The sequence below is a fragment of the Bombus huntii genome, chromosome 4, assembly GCF_024542735.1.
Source record: "Bombus huntii isolate Logan2020A chromosome 4, iyBomHunt1.1, whole genome shotgun sequence".
NCBI lineage: Eukaryota > Metazoa > Arthropoda > Insecta > Hymenoptera > Apidae > Bombus > Bombus huntii.
Window position 1 is genome coordinate 6577652 of NC_066241.1, and position 14991 is coordinate 6592642.

Here is a 14991-nt window from a genome sequence, read left to right on the forward strand (position 1 = left end):
GGAGGCTCGTTAGAGCTGTTGTTAATGTAATTTCCAACCCTGGCAAAACCAACTCAATTGTTCACTTGATTGTAGCAATTTGTAGTTCGCGCGATTGCATCAATTGAAATATTCTATTTTTCTGCCGTATGAAAAATTTGTCCAGTTTATGAACGTGTTATTCATTGAACGAGATTTATAGGAGGTACGTTAGGAGGTACTAATTCATCCGATCTAAAACTGTACAATTTCCGTATCTTCAACCGTGAACGCTTTAACGAACAAACAAAGTAATCGGAGGATTATTTTTCACGTCACTTTTCATTTTTATACTCGGTTTTCTCGTCAATTTCGATCTTTACCGTAATAATCGTACGAGTCACACGTTAATCTATCAAAGCCATAGGATTTCGTCGCCTTGTGGATTATGCAATGAAACCATTCGTAATAACGATATTCTAATTATTTCCAGCCATATAAACATATTTATTTTCATACCTATTATATGTATTACGCGTACTTATTAAATCTTATTATTTTTAATAAATAAAATCTGTCGTGTAATCTGACACTACGTATCTATGACCAGTCTGCTAAGGGTTAAACCAACAACTTAAAACTCGGATCGCACGTTCAGCATTTCCCATAAGACGATCTTGTGCCCACACCCGCATGCCTCTCTAATTTATTAAACGACAAACGCGCTAATAACGAGCCGTTATTACTCGTCGCTGTTACTTACGACAACAACGTCCATAGGTTCGTTTGCTCAAGATAGAATATATATTGCACTTCCGCGAGCTTGTGCCACGATGGGTCGGATCGCGGTAAATCTCTCGCCTGTGCAGCTCTTTCTACAAAGTGGATTATTAATTCGTCTCATAGGCGTTCAATTAGCCCGCGGGCCGGCTCTGGCGGAAATGAATTATTCGTCGACGCACGCTTGTCCCCGGCGTGGTTTACCGTGCCGTGGAAATTTACGGCTGTCGCCTCGCATAAATACCAGCCATGGCCACCGTGAAATTTACGAACGAACGTCACGGACCGCCTCGTAAAATTTCTACGCCGCGGCCTCCTCTTTCCAACTCTTGGGTCTCGTTCGTTTTCATAGGAAACAATGAGACCCGGAAGTGGAGGACTCGCGTCACCAGGGACACTGCGGTCTCCCAAGAATCCTGCTGTGGTTGCAGTGGTTAGAAGCATTTTTCTTCGTTAGATTAACACACTTTTAGCGAGATTCCAAACTAGGAACAAGCACGACGTTCTGCGATTATGGCAAGAGCTAGGATGTGTCGTATTATTTTCGTTATTAATCGACGTAATTTAGAAGTTAACGAGAAAGTGAAATAAAATTAACTTTTGTCTAACTATCTTGTTCAGTTAGCGACAAATTAAGGCTGACTAAACAGGTCGTTGACTATAGTCGTTTAATCGTAGCGTATTCTGAACAACTATAACTGTCTTCTGTTACCAGAGAACTAACCCCAATCAATTCAACCCTCCGTACCTTTCCGACGCTACCGCAGACACATCGATAACGCGAGTATCAAAAATTCATAGATATTTATCTTTCTCTTGCGAAAAGAAAAATTCTGTATCGAAGAAATACGAAACTGGAGCTGTTGTTTGATAATGTGAGAATCGATACGATAAGAAATTGATATTGCATTATACAAAGATTCTTCTAAGAATTTCACATTAAGAGAAGAATCCTATTCTTCTCGCGTTACAGCGTTTAAGCCAATCTTCGAACAAGTGTTCCCTTAAGAAAAGAATTCACCTCTTGCCATATTATTTCATAACCGAAACCGATTTACCATTACATAATACCATAACGAAAATTCCAAAGAACAACACATTGGCAATCTATCAAGAAAATAACCCTCCTTTTCTCATATTATCCTATAGCTGAAACCACTTTAATTCTATTACGAAAATTCATCTAAAAGAACAACCCGTTCATTTTCCATTAAGAAAAAAGCTGCTTCTTTTTTTCTTCTGGTGTAATCGCGCGGCTCCCGGCTTCAAGCACGTTTCCATTAAACGAATCGGGGCTCGCGACTATCCGTGCAATCTTTCAACAGCGTTTCATCCTCTCGCGTGGACCGATCTCCGAAGACATTCACGTGGCCGTTGGACCCGGGCTGCAAACGCGTTCCTATGAATTATTGCACCATTAACGTGAATAATCGCGCCGGCGGGAAAATTATATAGTAATTTGTTCACGGCTGATCGAATACGTCGGGAATTTTATATTCTCTCTTTTGCGAAGGGGTAATGAAGCGGGTTAGCCCCGGGGGAAAAACGCGCTTTGCAACCCCGGGACTCTCGTGGCCATGAAAAATGAAGACGTTTCACCCGGGCCGGGCTTTCGATTTTACGCGGTGAATGGGCCGGCTAAGTAGCCATTCTGATGCCCCCGGAACGCCGTTATAATTTATACCGAGCCCTTTGTGTTACGCGCCACGAGATGATTCTTCCGGTGATCGGCCGACCGATTACCTCGAAACTACTTTCACCGTTCCTTTTTTTCCTTTTTCTTTTTCAAATGTATCTTTTTCCTCGGTTAACACGCCGACTGCCAACAGTGGTCATCGGCGATCCACGTTACTCGATTTTTTAGGACGACCGGAACAGGATAATAAATTCCATCGATTAACAAATTTTCAATAACGCGAATGTTTTGGATAACGTAATCAAAAAAAAAAAGATGCGCGAGTATAACGTTTTGCGAAAGTCAAATAATAATTTCTTGCACCTCTATAGACTATTTGATTAAAAGGTGTTCGGTGATACAGAAATTCTAAGCCGATTTCTGTTTCAGCCCCTAGGTCCTGCGGAACACTGGTGATTTCCAATTTTTTTTCAATGAGAAATCGAATTTTAATTTAGAATATTTTGGAAAAATTAGAGAAATGTACAGATGAGTGTGCTTGCTCTAATTCTAGATATACCAAAGTATATCTGTAACGTTTCGCTAGCCTTGAATTAAATAATTCATGAAAAAAGTCGATAAGAGACATTTCGTAAGCGATAGCGTTCAGATCTTCGATTTCTCAGGACATATAACAAATACACGGGTATAATAGAACCGAAAGACGCGTCTATTTATCTCTACACAGAACGAAAAGATCGGAAACTGTATATCAAATTGTACGAAATAATGGGTCTTTCCTTATCTTTCTCTTTCTCTTTCTCTGTTGAAATAAACATCCAATATAGCTCTAAACCAATCGGAATAGGGACACAGAACTCTTAGCTGAAAGATAACTCACGCGATACAATAGGAACGGCAGGCGCGCAACACGCCCCATAAATCCTTGTGGAAGATGCTGGGATCGGTACTAACCAGGACCGTGTCCTCGTTAACTTCGATTTCAATAAGCGCCGAACGGCACGCAAAAAGGTGGAGACAAGACGAAAGAGAAGCGTTTCACTCTCGAGTAATTAGGAATCTACTCGCCTGGTGGACTAATCAACTGGTCGCAGTCCTGAGAAAGAAATAAGTCTGGGCAAGGTGGAGAAGAAGGAGGGTCCGGTTTAAGTGACAGAAAGGCTGGTCCATGGCGCGAAGGAACACGCGAGCTAGCCCCGGGTGACAAGTTAAAAAGGGAGAGAACGTGATGGCGGCGCGAGCCCAGGCAGCAACCTCCTTCTTCTTCTCGGATCATGCTAATGAAATTCTCAAGATATCTATCTCGCGCGCCACTGTGCACGGGACATTAGTTTAGCGTCTCGCTCGCGGCCACCTCGATCTTATCTGTCCACCTTGGACGCACGGTATCAATTTCCCTGGAACGTGAAACGCACGGACCATGTGGTTCGTCACCCGATTCGCGTTTCACGAGTCTCGGCTACTGGTTGCTCTCTTCGGTTGGCATTGCTCGGCGTAGAAATTGATTGGAACGTGTTCATGTACGCACACACGTAGCCGCTGATTTAGTCGAGCGACGAGTAATTCAGTAGGTTAACGTGTGTGGACGCTAAAACTTGCCTCGTCAGACGTTATTAATAGAGCAAATTTGTATCTGAAATTCGTATTAATATCCTACACACTTTCTACGTAGCAGGCGATCTTGTGGCGTTTACTCGTTACTTGGTTAAACTGGTGGACGTGTCTGTACGAGCTTTTATAGCTGGTGACTTTTAGCCTTGGAACGTTACAGAGGGGTGATACGTTTTCTTACTTGAGATTCTTTCAGCTCTTTGCGAGAGACGCGTGTCTTCGTGGGTTTGATGAGATCGATAGGTTAATTGAATTATGTTGTTCGATCAAGTTGCAATTTTTACGGATGGTCTTGCAGGTAAATGGTGCTTTCGGTCTTTGTTTCTAGTTTACGATCATGAGAAGCGACATTAATCGGCTGCTTGTACGAAAAGAATAGGACGCTCGTTCATCACCGTACACCTTTAGTCGCTTAGTCGATGATCTTTGAATCAACGTGCCGCGGCATTCCCACAATAACGAAGCTGAAGATGCAGAAAATGGAATCGACGAGTCACGGCATAGAGACGTACATGAAGACGTTGCCACTGACTTATGCACCTCGCATGCTATTGAGATCCTTTGATCCCGCCGAATCATTCTTACGAATACGTCATCAAGTCACGCGAGGCATTAACGAATTTTTAATTACCATAGTACTCCCCCTTTCTCACAAAAGTTTTAATTTCTAATGACGAAACAAAACGATTCGTCATTGACGTAACATCTAAGGGAGCTAACTGATATTTGCAAACTTATTCAACTTCTGGCACAATCGAAATCTTTAAACATCCCTCGATTACGATTTCCACGGACAACGTTCGAATTTTCCACCATTGTATTTCACCGTTTTCGTAAAAATTCCCCAACAAAACGTAAACAATTTTCTTTCCTCAGACACACGACCGTTGAATTAAAAAATACAAAATTATCAACGATTCGAACGTACGACTTGGAACGTGTGAAATTCGCAGAACTTGGCAACAACTTTTACAACGTGAACCCGAGTCCTCGTGAAATCGCGATCGGTGCAAAGGTCAGCCACTCACGCTGCTCCGGAGCAAGGGAAGTGGAGGCTGGATGGGCCAAATTGCAAGTTACTCGAGCGAACCCTGGCTGTGTCTTCCTCCACTTCCTCTTCGCGAACATCACGTACGAAAGAGGAGAGGAAAGAAATAGAACGAATCGAATGGAACACTCTGGGGAGCGTGAGAATGAAGATTCTGCCGGCGCGGCTCCGAACCTGTGATTGATTTAAAGGTCACGCGTTTCCACGTTTTTACTCGCGTGTTCGCAGATCGTCGTTGGTTCCCTTCCCGGAATATTTAACCTCCTCGACCTTTCCGGCCAAGAGTTTCTCTCGTAGCCCCGTTCCCTGTTGTCCGAACGTCCATCGAGTAGACCCTCGGCTTTCCTCTTCCCTTTCGTTTCGCGTCCGCCTTTCTCCGCCGGCTGGCGCGATGTTAATTACAACCTCTTAGCTCGAATTACCGTGCACGCCACCACTTTTCCCATCCCCCTCACTCGATCCTCTCGCCTTTTCGTCTGAATCGTTCCGTTTCTTCGTTTCGAATGCTTCTCACTGCTAGAGACACGGTTTCAGCGTGTAATCGTGCAACTCGAGCCCTGTCAGCGCTAGAAATATCGTAATTTATTGTATCGTGTTTATTCCTTTCAGCCTGGTTGCCTAGAGATCAAAGCTTGGTTTTGTATAGTTGACAAACGTGAAACGAAACTAAAGATAAACTTACAGATATCTACAATAGCGTAAAGATATATCGATTCTTTGGTTATCCCTCTATCTCTAAACACTTTATCTTCGCATAAACATTACTCCCATTCATTCTTCGTTCATCCGTTTATTCATTCTTCGTTCGTTTGTCTACTTTCTTCTTCTGCCTGTACTTTATTTCCTAATAATTGTACTTCTCTTCCTTCGCTCTTGTCTGCTGTTATCATGCAACCTTCTTTCTTTGTTTCCTCTTTTTCCTATTGTCAGCGGTACGAGTAGTGATATCCCTGCTATTTTTCGGGATCTATAAAAATTGTTTAAAAGATTTGTTTGTCGCCTCTGAAGAGGACGAACGAAACCGCAAAAGGGCTTGATTTTGCGAGGGTGAGAACTCGAATTACCGATGATTCGGTATGATGAATCCGTACGCTGTAGCGATGACTACGCGTAGCAAGAACGTATAATATTTCACAGATAAACTCTGAGAAAATTCAAGTTGGTCTGATCTTTATTGTAACATAAGATTAGATGGGAAAGGAACCGTATCTACGATAGTTGTGAGGCGGAACTTTGATGCTTGCAACATCGATACGTTATTCCTAGTAATGGGCAGGAAATTCTCTTTGCAGCGTTATCCACGGGCAACATTAGCGAGAAATGTCGCGAACGCGGCTGCTTCTATCTGCGCGATCGACAAACACTGTAATCGATATACAGAGGAATTCTCTATAGTATACTCAAACCACTCTCGATAGATTCAATGAATTAGAATTTCCATTTCCTTGGCAACAAAGTTGGAATTAACGAGCTTGCAACAGGACTACTTAAGAAAACCAGTTTAGAGAATTTACTATTCCACTTAAATGGTCTTGATTGTTCTTCCAATGTCATTAGTCTGTTCTTAAACCACTAGAATCTTAAACGATTTACTCGAATGATCTTTAAATAACCTTAGCATGACCTTCTCCTATGTTCAAGCGATCTCGTGACTTTGAACGATCTTTCATTCGAACGATCTCGATAATTACATGTCTTTGTCACGTGCCAAATACTTTTGTAAACAGCTTTCGTGAACAATTTTCAGTGGTTTATCACTCCGTGAATTACACTTCCTTCAAATATTCGCTACTTTTGGTTATTATCTTCAATTATGTTGTTGTATGTGTTACATAATAAAATATATGTAGTATCGTGGACAAGGGGTGCCTGCGGGGTGTCGTGCGAATTATAAACAAGCGGTTGCTTGTGGGGGGAGCTAAGACAAAAGACGCGAGGCTAAGACAAAAGTGAAGGGGTTGCTGAGGGACATAAACGAATTAACAGCAGTATGAGTTGAGAAGTCAGAGGGAGCGAATTGCGTTGTCGAGATAGTGTTGCCAGTGTTGTCGAGAGAGGGTTGAATCCGTGGTGACGAGAGTTGCAAATTAGTTACATAGTTGTCTTAATTGTAATACGTTATTGTGATTAGTTCACGTTAAACAACCATCGTTTCCTGTTTAATCAATATCCGTTTAATCTATTTATCGTAAATAAACTAATTGTAGTAGTAAGATACTATATATATTTATTTATATATCACCGCCTTTACACCACATCCTCGACGTTTCAATATTGTTTGCTTAAACTGCCACGACACTCAACCCCATTCTCGTTTCGTGCCCTCGTAAAAAGTAATTACGACGTCTAGTTTGATCTCCAAACGGTGCTCGAATGAACGGTTGTTAAACCGTTTATACCTTCGTTTACTCGCGGAACGCAACAATCTAGGATATTACGACGAGGTCTCTCTTTTTTCTTACGTGTTACGTTAACCGTGCGATTTCTTTGTCTACAAAACGCCGAGCCTTTCAATACGTCATCTCTATATCACAATTCAATCAGACTGACTGCGAATCTGGAAGGTTCAGAGAAATTAGACGATATTTCCGGGATTTTTGTATCGAGTCGCTGACAGATTTTCATCTGATTTTATTGTAAGACGGTGAAACAACGAATGGAAAGTTTTATGCTTCGATAAAGTATTTTTCCATTTGCCAAATTTCTAGCAGATAAATTTACAAGAAACTAAACATATTAAAATTCTCCCAAAATTGCACGACCCTGCTGTTTCCCTCGTTTTCCATTCGCGTTCGCATCTCTTCAGATATCTGCTTCGCTGAAATGTTTCATTCGTAAGAAACGTGGGACACACAAAACCGGATATTTAAAGATTATTTACGTTTTGGTAATACCCATTAAAATGTAACATTCATTTCGGATCGCATAGACAGCAGGAAGAGGAGGAGGAGGCGGAGGCGAAGGACAGCGAGAGGCTTAAAAGGAACTGATCGTACAGAGATTTAAAAGATTCATTCAAAAGGGATTGAGCAAGTTAAACTAATTGAGAAATCAAAGTATACGACGAAGGAGTTTCCAGAGAGTTGATCGATCTAACCAAGGTACAATACTTCGTACAGCGATCACGAAGATATTAAAAGTCCAAGATCAACCCCCACCCGCTTCTATACAAACTGCTGGAGTGTCACGATCACCGAATCGCCAATTCGTTTGTGTTCGCACGACAGACAGTGTAGGTGTTCAGAAGGAAGGTGGTCCAGAGGCTCGTAAAACTGCGATTCGCGCGACTATTCGCCGAGAAACGCGCAAGTTATCCCCCTGTCCGCCCCTTCGACCGGATTATTATCAGGCATTTACACGTTTATGCTCTTTGCCGTGCCACGCAGATGGCCGCGACGCGTATACCCGCTAACGGTAACGTGCCTGATTTTCCGGTGCAATAAAGTCCCTTTGGTAGACGAGGCGCATAGTCTAGCAATTAACGCTCGTAAGTCGAGCCGCGCGATCTGTTTGATTTAAACGCCTGCCATGCGATCCTGCGTGTAATTCCAGGGCTAACTGAAAAACCAAGTCCAACTCTACCACCGAGCATTTATTACGTCATATTCAATGGCCGACCGTGTCGTCGTCCTCTTCTCTATGCGAGTTCTGCTTTTCAAAGGACGGCTGGTATAATGAAAGACACGTCGCTGTTGGGTGTTGCGCGTGTTCGCTCTGATGTGCTATCAATAAAGGTGGTTTCTGTTTGGACTCGAGGATAGATCGTATATGGCTTCTTTTATTTTGAATAGTTTCATGGCGTAATAAATCGATGGTACGTTGCTCGTTGATGTACGAGCATTCGAGGTTTTTGTTAATCCACTGGGAAGCGGCGTCAGTGCGTACCGTGTGGAGGATCTCGCGTTATTGCTATCTCTGTTATCGTTCCACCGATTCTGATAATTAACAATTCTAATTGTAATACACCGTTTGCAAATGAAGAAATATTTTGTTCACTGTCGAAGCGTTGGACGATTCTTTCATCGTCACAGACTATCCTCGAACATGATAATTAACTTTCTCTCGCCTATTATATTAACTTCGATACTAACAAAATCACAAAATTTAACTTCTGCTTGTAATATGTTACGCGTAACACTTGTAACAAGTTGCTTATTAACTTTTGGAAAAAATACCTTCGACTATGCTTCGAATCGTTAGTATTCCATCTACTGTATATGTGTTCATGTATATAGACTCAAACGGAAACGAGTCTACACAAATGAAGAAGCGGAAATCGTGTTGGAATCCTCGCAGCGCTACAAAGAAGCCACCCCGGCGCGCCGAAAAATTCTCTTCCAAATAAAGAGTCGCTCGCCATTACGTGCATAGAGTAGCATAGTTTTTCGACGTCGTCCTTCACTTCAGGGCTTCTGGAAGACAGGGCGTTTTGCGATCAAGAAAACGTGGAAGAAGAGGAACGTTCGACATAAACGGCGAATGCCTCGCGCTCGTTACACGCGGCTCCTCTAAAAATATCTCCGCGAAACAGCCTTCCAGTTTCTGACCGCGTCTGATTTTCTTCATCAGCCGATCTCCTTCCTCTTCATCTTCCTTTAAGCGTCGTTCGCTTAGCAGAGACGCGATTTTTTTCAAAGAAAACTGTGTCAAAGCTGGTGAATTGCATCACTCTACATTTTGAAATCTTAGGATTCCGAAGTCATGGATTTTTAATTCTCGAACGTGCTAAAATTTTGTTTCAAAACCGTCGAATTGCGAAGCTCTCTATTACGAAATTTTAGAATTCTAAAATTACGGATTCAAAGCTTCCGAATTCCAAGAAAATAGAGTCTCGACGCCGACGAGTTTCAAGGCATCGTATCTCAAAATTTTAAAACTCCAAAGTCGGAGAGTCGGAGTTCTCGACTCGTAAACTCCAACATCTCGAAATTTTAAACTTCTAAAAAATCGAAGACTTGAGGCTGCCGAATTCCAAAATCTGGAGCTTCGAAACTGTCGAATTCTACAGCTCAGTATCTCGAAATTCTAGGATTCTAATATTATAGTCGTAGAATTCGCAGCCTCCGAGTTCAAAGAGTGAAAGCTCGAAGTTCTCGAATTTTGAAAGTCCATTGTTTCGGAACTTGAGAATCTTAAAATTACGCGTTCTTCTAAAAATAGCGTCGCGAAACAGCCTGCGAGTTTCTAGCCGGCCGCGATTTTCTTTACGAACTGATCTTCTTCCTTTTCATAGCCTTCTTTTACCGTTCGCGTTCTTCAAGCGGGGGCTGTTTGCTTCACGGAGGCGCGATCGCTTCCGAGAAAACCGGCGGATTTCTCGCGCACGAAATACGACTAGATGCACGGAGGTTTATGTAGATGCTTTGTCGGTACGATTCAGCTTCTTGGAACTACGCAAACTGTTACGGCGGCAGAATTGATCGGCGATCGACTGATTGTTTCGTGAAGGCTGGTTTTAGGGGTGCGTTGATTGTAGCGCGGAGTAGAGTCTGCTTCAAGAGTGAAGTTTTTAGGGAACGAAGGGTAATTGTAAGGTTTAAGTCGTATGAGTTTCTTGAGGCGAGAACCGTGGCTAAGATATGGTTATGGTGGTAGCGAGACTTTTGTGGCCAGAAAAAGTGACTTTTTCTTAGAGCGCTCGTCGTGCATCTTAATTTATGTTTTGGATCGTGTTCTTAAAGTTTAAATTTTCTAACTCTCATGATCTCGCGTTAAAACAACCGACGTTACGAAGGGTTAATCTTCGATCTTGCAATCAGAAGCTATAAGTTTCAACTATCAAATTCGGAATTCTAACAAACGATTTAATATATGTTTATTTCACCATAGAGAAGTTAAGGATGGAAAGTACGTTATAGATCGATCAATATGCCGCATGAAAGAACAAACCGCGAAAGAGACCACGTAATATTTTACCTACGAGCATAAAAAGAGATCGGAGGATGGACTTTTTACGAGGGCCAGATCGCAAAACCGAAACCACCAGGGTTACTTAGGCAAAAAACGAGTCGGAGAAGGCAGGGTGAAGCACTTTTCCCATGAAAATGATGGGAATACGAAGGGACCACGGAACGAGCGCAGAGCGTTTAACCAAAATTACGTTTTATATGCACAAGCGGATCATTGCTCGCGAGACGGTCCATGCGTAACGGCCGCAACGCAACGGTGCATTTCCTTTTACTACTGCGGCCAGACAGCGAGCACCGTAAAACCAGAGAGGCTTTAACAACTGCAACTGCAGAAATCCTGGCGTTGCGTGGCGAACTTCCAGGGACAATACATCCCTGGATGCATCGTTCGACTTGCAAGAGCAGAACTGATTGTGGGAACGAACGCGAGGATTCTTCGTCCTTCCTTGTAATTTGAAGTTTTAATAATTAAGAAAGACCGGTTTACCATTTATTTTTGTTGTGCTGCGTTTATAAGTACTATTACAACAAAAGCGGTAGTGAAGAGGTTGCAATAAAATTGAAAATTGGAAGATCGAAATAGCAAACTGTAAGTTCGATATCTTTCGACTTATAATTTCAGATTTCCGCTACCAAATAAAACAAATACTTGATTTCACGGATTCAAAAGCGTGCCGAAGCAAAAGACTGAAACTTACGACTGTAAAAAGGAAGGTTGCCGAATCGAATTACTATTCCACACGTACGCGTATCAATTACGCAAGATGACCAATCGTGTGTAAAATAATTAAAATCTGGCTCTCGTTAAAAGATTGAATTCGATCCACGTTTCGAGCCATATAAAAGCCAATTATCGGCGTTCTCGTTTCATTCGACTGATTCCCGTGCATCGTTGCAAAAATGGCACGAAAAAAAGCCACATAGGAAGGGTAATACCATTTGAAGCGAGTACACGCCCCGCAGCTACTTAATTACTTGGCAAAACGGGATCAGAGAGTCGTGATTTCATGGAACAAAGGGTACATTGTCTTTACCAGCCGTGCACGGAATTAAGGCGTCTAAGATGCACGTGTTCCACGAATAGATCTTTAGCATTGCGATTAGAGATCGTGCGGTTTACCTTGTACGAGCTTCTGTCCTCCTCGTCCGAGGATGGGGCAGCGGGATCTCCTCCCGGTGTCGCTACGGCTTCCGTTTCCGCCGGCTGGTAGTCGACCTCACTGCTCCAAGAGTGTCGCCTCTTCAGGTCCCCTGTAATCATAGCGAGACTGTGTTAATTTTAGCTTGTGAATCTTTTCATCTTCGATCGTAAGACTATTGTCTATTTATACGTAAGACCATTTCTGTACTATAATCAGACGCGCAGTATCTTAATTTCAGCTTGGAATTTTTTTGCTTTCGTAGAAAAGATATTAAGAGACGTAATTGGTCTCAAATTATTGGAAAGTCTAACTGCCTCCTCGTTGCAGCAACTCCCTCGATTCTAGAATTTTCAGATATATTTACAAATCTGCTACATCGCTCTATAGAGAGCAACAGCTTTGAAATTCTAGATCTTCGAATTGGAGAGTTGCGAATCCCTAAATTTCACGGCTTCAACGCTCTGAATCTTCGCGAGCTTCGAAAATACGAATCTCAGGATTCCTAAACCTTCGGACAAAGCCACGTAGCAGCATTTAAAACCATATAGCGCCGCTGTAAGATCTTCGGTAGCGTCGACGGTAATGAATTGAAACGTTGAAACGCGAGATGGTGAAAATGTTGAGCAGAGAGAAATCAAAGGGGGTAACACGGATAGTCGGCACGTGCCTCGAGGTCCGCCGGTAATTAATACGGTCCGACTCAATCGGGTAGCCGCTTAATTAGAATTGTCACTATCATTCATCTCGACGGCGGCTGTTTAACGTCAACTTGCCAATCGAAGCGTAGCTGACAAAACTGGCCGCTACCACTTTTTGCCCACGGCTGTTCGACGTGCCGTATAATCCAACAACCGTATTCCCGATCGATACTCCTCTCCTCTTACGGGCTTTGGATTTACCATTTAATAGCGGCGAGTATCATCTCTGGAATCTTGCTCGAGCCGGCAGTTATTAATTTCCTAGATCGTCTCCTGAAATTAACGACATACATACAGTACAGAAATCGCATTACGCGGTCACGACCAGTTACGACGACGATCTTGAAACAGTTTTAACGAAGCCATCGATCCACGAGACGGTCGCAAACGGCTGGACCTGACCAGCTAGAAAATCGCTCAGCGTGTCGTGGCTCCGCTAACCGGCACCGTTTCTTCCATACCACGGATATGTAGAACGATTTCTATTTAAACTGTTATTTCCATATCTGTTTCAGCAGTTTTTCGTCGTTTACTTCCTTTAACTTTGAGCAAAGTTCGACGAATCCGATATCGAACATAGGAATTTCTTTTTCGTTAGAATGGACGATTCGATGGGAACTACGCTCGATTCTTCGTAATTGGAATTCCGTTTACTTGTCAGATGGAATGGAAAAATTATCTAAAAATGTCGAAACACAAAGCATTGGAGTTTTAAAGCTTCGAAATGAAAATATTCGAAGAGAAAAAAAGGATATGATTAGAAAGAGTGAAATCACTGTGCGACGTCCGAGCATATCCCGTAATTGCCGGAGGTATAAGATGTACCGACGTTGCTGGATGTTATCCGTACGTTTTGTTATTTCTCGTAATTGAAACAATTTGTTAGAGCCAAAGTATAGGTTATTCGATTTAGCCTGTAAATGGATTTTAAGACGTTGCTTGGACCATGGCCATAAAAAAGCTGATGTAGCGTACGGTGTAATTGAATACGTCTCATTAAATATGTGCCATCACTTTTTCTCCTTTTAAACTATAATCTTTATACTTAGTGTTAGCTATTTTCTAGACCTTATAATAATGAAAGCACTATATTTCAAAGGAATTCCATAAGATAATCGAATATTACGTTATTATCTAAACCCGAGGACTTTGCGAAACTTTCGATGTACATAGAATTTCTAAAATTTATCGTGTTTCATTTTACGTATATACAACACTCTATTTTAACAAAGTATTAATTAATCGAATTCTAAAGTTTTTAATTTAAGATTGGTCCTAGTTTCAATCTATCGATCGACAAATTTCCATTTCAAGTTCAAGAAACACGATCGATCCTATCACGTAAAATATTTCACATCGCATAAATTTCAAGTTGTCTCGAATGCATCGGTAACTCTTTTACCATATCAAACAATTTTCTTCCGATTTACTCTCAAAGGTACTCGATCCCGAAGGAACGAAAATATGTCGGCGCAAACAAACGTGAAAAATAAAGATCGCCTCGAATTCGCCTGACGATAAATCAGCCTAAATCAACGACTGTCCCAATTAGAGGAATCCTAAATCGGTTCTATGAAATCATCGAGTCGCTTTCGCGGATTTTCATCGATGCTCGCGGAACATTTAAGGCCGGCAAGCGTACGTACTCACGCACGCGCGTACACTTTTACAAAGGTGGAACCGGGGATAACGATCGACGATAAGCTTGCAGGTTAAACACTGTATTCGAGACGTGACTTATGGGATTCGATCGGGCCGAGGAGGCGCGTATTCTACCTACAAATTTACTCGTTTACTCGCTTCGTGGAATGCCACGGGCTCCCACGGGACCGGGCCGGTGAACGCATCGGAAAGAGGAGATGCGCTGCACGCGGCGGGGCTCGCGCGATCACGAGCACAGGAAATTTATCGGTTCGACGGTCAAAGTGTGAATTACGTCGATTCCAGCGTGAGCCGCAATAAAATATTTCCCAAAGCTTCATCGCATTGTGCCGCCGCTTCGTACCCGGTTATTTGCATCGGCCGTATATCTCACGCGTTTCGCGCGCATTTTGAACCCGCGCAGGCGCATCGCCATTTATTAATGATCGTCCGCCGACCGACCACTTTTACAAATCGCTGTATCCCGTTTTCGTGACGTATGGAAAGATTACTTCGTGAGAAATCGGTTTGCCTGAGAAGGGTGAAGCGTTTGGTAGAAGAGTGACGC

At 42.5% G+C, this 14991-nt stretch overlaps 1 protein-coding gene across 4 annotated transcripts in view; it reads right to left on the reverse strand.

The window, feature by feature from the left end:
- Positions 1 to 14991, reverse strand: part of LOC126864751 (uncharacterized) — an 83055-nt gene that overhangs the window by 2912 nt on the left and 65152 nt on the right. For all 4 annotated transcript variants that reach the window (XM_050616423.1, XM_050616424.1, XM_050616425.1 and 1 more), the window contains one exon: positions 12063 to 12193. In XM_050616423.1, the coding sequence (XP_050472380.1) occupies positions 12063 to 12193 (131 nt within the window). The remainder of the gene's footprint in view (positions 1 to 12062; positions 12194 to 14991) is intronic.